At 36.1% G+C, this 4,117-nt stretch overlaps 1 protein-coding gene across 1 annotated transcript; it reads left to right on the forward strand.

Moving 5' to 3' along the window:
- Window positions 1-275: 275 nt before the first annotated feature.
- On the forward strand, window positions 276-952 carry K441DRAFT_723481 (uncharacterized protein; the record flags this gene model as incomplete). Its single annotated transcript, XM_067654093.1, has 2 exons — window positions 276-536; window positions 632-952. Coding segments are annotated over 2 exons (507 nt in total), but the record flags the coding sequence as incomplete, so codon positions are not given.
- Window positions 953-4,117: the final 3,165 nt, after the last annotated feature.

Raw genomic sequence — 4,117 nt, forward strand, 5'->3', positions numbered from 1 at the left:
TCGGCAGAGTATGGTAGGAATTTGGCAGGTAGTACACCCTAGGAAACTATGTCGTTAAAATAGGGTTACGGAGCTAGCGGAGCGTAACTGGATACGGCTAGCTCGAGCAAATGGGAACGACAGTCGACCAATAGGAATGCTCTTGAATTGCCTTTGTCATCGCATCTGCCGGGTTGTCTTGGCCACTAATCCATCGAATCCTAAAGAGTTCTTAATGCTCTACGAGGACCTCTACGAGGACCTCTACGAGAACCTCCATGAGGACCTCTACTAGGCCTCCACGAGGACCTCCACGAGGACCTCTGCGAGGACCTCCACGAGAGCCTCCACGAGGACCTCCACGAGGACCTCCACGAGAACCTCTGCGGGCCCTCCATGAGGACCTCTACGAGAACCTCCATGAGGACCTCTACCAGGACCTCTACCAGGACTCCACGAGGACCTCTGCGAGGACCTCCACGAGAACCTCTGCGAGGACCTCTACCAGGACCTCCATGAGGATCTCCATGAGGGTCTCCACGAGAACCTCTATAAGGGTCTCCACGAGAACCTCTGCGAGGACCTCCATGAGGACCTCTATGAGGACCTCCACAAGGACCTCCACAAGGACTCTTATGAGAACCTCTATAAGGACCTCTGCGAGGACCTCCACGAGGACCTCTACGAGAATCTCCACGAGGATCTCTACGAGGACCTCTACGAGAATCTCCACGAGGATCTCCACCAGACCCTCTACGAGAATCTCCACGAGGATCTCCACCAGGACCTCCACGAGGATCTCCACCAGGACCTCCACGAGGACCTCTACAAGGACCTCCACGATTGCTTTGTGGTTGACATTGATCGTACCCTCTGCCGTATTCTAATTCCCCGCTGAACTTCTTCTCCTGATCTTGCTGTGGCAGGGTTTGGAGGTTATTAGATCTCNAAGNAAGGGGATCTTGCGCTTGCTTACGTTGCGGGGGTTGTTGCGGAGGTTGCTGCGGATGTTGCCGCGGAGGTTGCTGCGGATATTGCTGCGGAGGTTGTTGCGGATATTGCTGCGGAGGTTGTGGTTGCTGTGGAGGTTGCTTTGGAGCTTGTTGCGGAGCTTAAGGCACGGGTTGAGATACGGCAGCCTAAGGAACTTGAGGTGTTTGATAGCCTAAGGTTGTCTGTAGTGTTGCTTGTGGCTGTCTGTTATTAGGATTTCCTCGAGAGTTAAACTTCTTTTGGTGCTTAATCTCTTGTAAAGTCCATTTGTGCTCTTCTTCTGCGTTAAGGACTTGCTGAATATTATCTCTAATAGTACCCCCATTTATAGGGACAAATACTCCTTTCTCCCGAAGGAAGTCTTAAAAATCTTAAATAATATAAATATTACTAAGTGCCTAGGTGTTAGCAGTCCATCCTATAAAATCCTCCCTAAAATATTCCTATAGCTATAAATCGGCGTAGTATCTACTTTAGTAAAATAGAATACGGTATAGGAGGAAGCCGTTAACTTGTTTTATGGTACAAGTTATTATATTAATAGTAAATTTATCCCAATTTTCGTTAATGAGTTTTGCGTATGTAGCTACCCCTAGTAGTAAGGAGTCTCTCTAGTTATTTAGAATAGCCATAGTTATGTCTTCGGAGGGAGGGAGATGTTGTTGGTATAGGGATTATAGTCTAGTACGCGTTCGTGATGTATATTTGTTGTTTGGTACGCGTTTGTCATTTAGTACGCGTTTGTGACGTATATTTGCGGTTATAGGGCTTAGGACTAGTTCTGGCCTTAAATCGCGAAGACTCGTAAAGCGTATTGTTCTGCGTAATGGACGCAAGAATCTATAATCTGGGGAAGGCTTAGGACTAGTTCTGGCCTTTAAATCCTTAGATTCATGGAAGAGTTCTATTTAAGGTTTAGGACCAGTTCTGACCTTAAAAGACAGCTTCCCTTAGTATGAGTAGCACTGGTATAGTGGCTTGTCTCTTCTTGGTGAAAACCTAGCTGTTTTATGGTATAACAGTGAAGTTAACCACTGATCAGTGTTGGTTACATAAGGGGGATATCACGTAGCTACGGTTCGTAGATAGTATGATAATTGTTCTTCTTCTTCTTAAAGAAAGGGGTAAGGGCGAGGAACCTTAGGTTCCTCGCTACGGTAGTGCCGCGGCGACACGTGATAACACGTAACGACCGCTTGCCTTATTCCCGACAATAATAGATCTTAGTACATATATTACTTTTTAATTTTTATACTACTCTAAATCTAAATCCTCTGCCTATATATCTTAAATTTTTTATATTTAATTACTCTCTAGTAAATTATAAATCTATTTTTCTTATATTGCTATAATTTTTAGATAATTATATCTAATTAATTTATCTATATCTTTTCGTAATAAAGCCCCTAATAGCTTTTTATTATTCTATAGTTTAGTCTTTCTACTTAAAGCATCTACTTATATGTTCTCTATACCCTTAGTATACTAAATCTTAAAATAGTATTCTATAAGTATCTCCGCCTATCTAACCTATCTATAATTAAGTTCTTTTATTATTAGGAACCCTATTAGGTTCTTATAATTTATTTTAACTATAAATAGTTTTTCTATACCTTATAAGAATAACCTCTATTCCCTTAATGCTATAACTATACCTAATAACTCCTTATTATAGATATTATAGTTTAATTCCAGTAGTATTATTTTTTAACTATAGTATACTACTAGGTGCTATCTATCTTAATATTTCTATAGAAAGCACGCTTTTAGTATATAGTCTAATATATCTATCTTAACTATTGTCTCTAACTATAGTTAATAGATTTTAAGAACTGGCTCCTAGGTAAATAACTGCTTAATTTTCTTAAACAGTTTTTTTTATTTCTCTCCCTATGCCTATAGTTCTTCTTTCTTTATTAATTTTATAAGTGGCTTAATATCCTTTAACCATTAAGCTATAAACCTTCTATAGTAATTGCAAAACCTTAGAAATAACCTTAACTGCGTTATATTCTCTAGTTCTTACTAATTTACTATAGCCTTAATCTTCTTTAGATCTATATTAAGTTAGCCTAATTTAATAATAAATCTATTAAAATTGGTCTTTCTGGTAAAGAACTTATATTTCTTAATTACTACTAGCATCTATTCTTCTTATAGTCTCTTTAAAACCTATTTAACGTGTTCTCTATATTCTTTCTTACTTATTAAGTAGATAATATTATTATTAAGGTATACTATAATAAATTTATTTAAGTATTCTCTTAATATATTATTAATACGCTTCTAAAATATTACTAGTACGTTTATAAGCTTAAATTATATAACTAGTAGTTTATATAGTCCTTCCTTTAACCTAAAGGCTGCCTTCTATTTATTACCTTCCTTAATCTTAATCTAATAGTACGCCTATCTTAGATCTATTTTTATAAAAATTTACACATTACTAATTTTATCTTAGATTTTGCTAATTAAAAGTAAAGGATACCTATCCTTTCTAGTAATACTATTTAACTATCTATAGTTAATATATAGCCTAAGTTTTCTATTCTTCTTTAGTATAAATAATACTGGATATTCTGCTAATAACTATAATAGTCTAATATATCCTTTTTAAAGATTTTTTTAGATAAACTTCTTAAGTGCCTATAACTCTTTTTCTGTTAACTTATAGGTTAGGTAAAACCTTAGACTTATTTCTAGTTCTAGTTCTATCTTATAGTCCTATACTATATAATCTAACAGCTTTTTACTTTTTAGTAACTATAGCTTTTTACTATACTTATAGTATTTCTTTAGTATATAACTTAATCCTTAATTAGTCTCCTTATATATTACTCCGACTTAGTACTATACTAACTTAGTTTATTATTATATCTTATATTATTATATATCTTTAATATTAACCTAACCTATAACCTAATTAATCTTTAAATTATATTCCTATAACTAAGGCATTCCTAATACTGCCTTATTATTCCCTAATGGTAATATATTAAAAGACATCTTAACTTATCTCCCTTTAATAGTTATTTAAATTAGTCCTATTTTAAGATTAATAATGCTTCCTCTATAGGCTATTAGATCTCCTAAAATTATTACTAGTAGGTAAGGGTACTTTCTTTGCCTATATAGTAACCCTATT

This window comes from Cenococcum geophilum (genome assembly GCF_001692895.1).
Source record: "Cenococcum geophilum 1.58 unplaced genomic scaffold K441scaffold_27, whole genome shotgun sequence".
Classification (NCBI taxonomy): domain Eukaryota; kingdom Fungi; phylum Ascomycota; class Dothideomycetes; order Gloniales; family Gloniaceae; genus Cenococcum; species Cenococcum geophilum.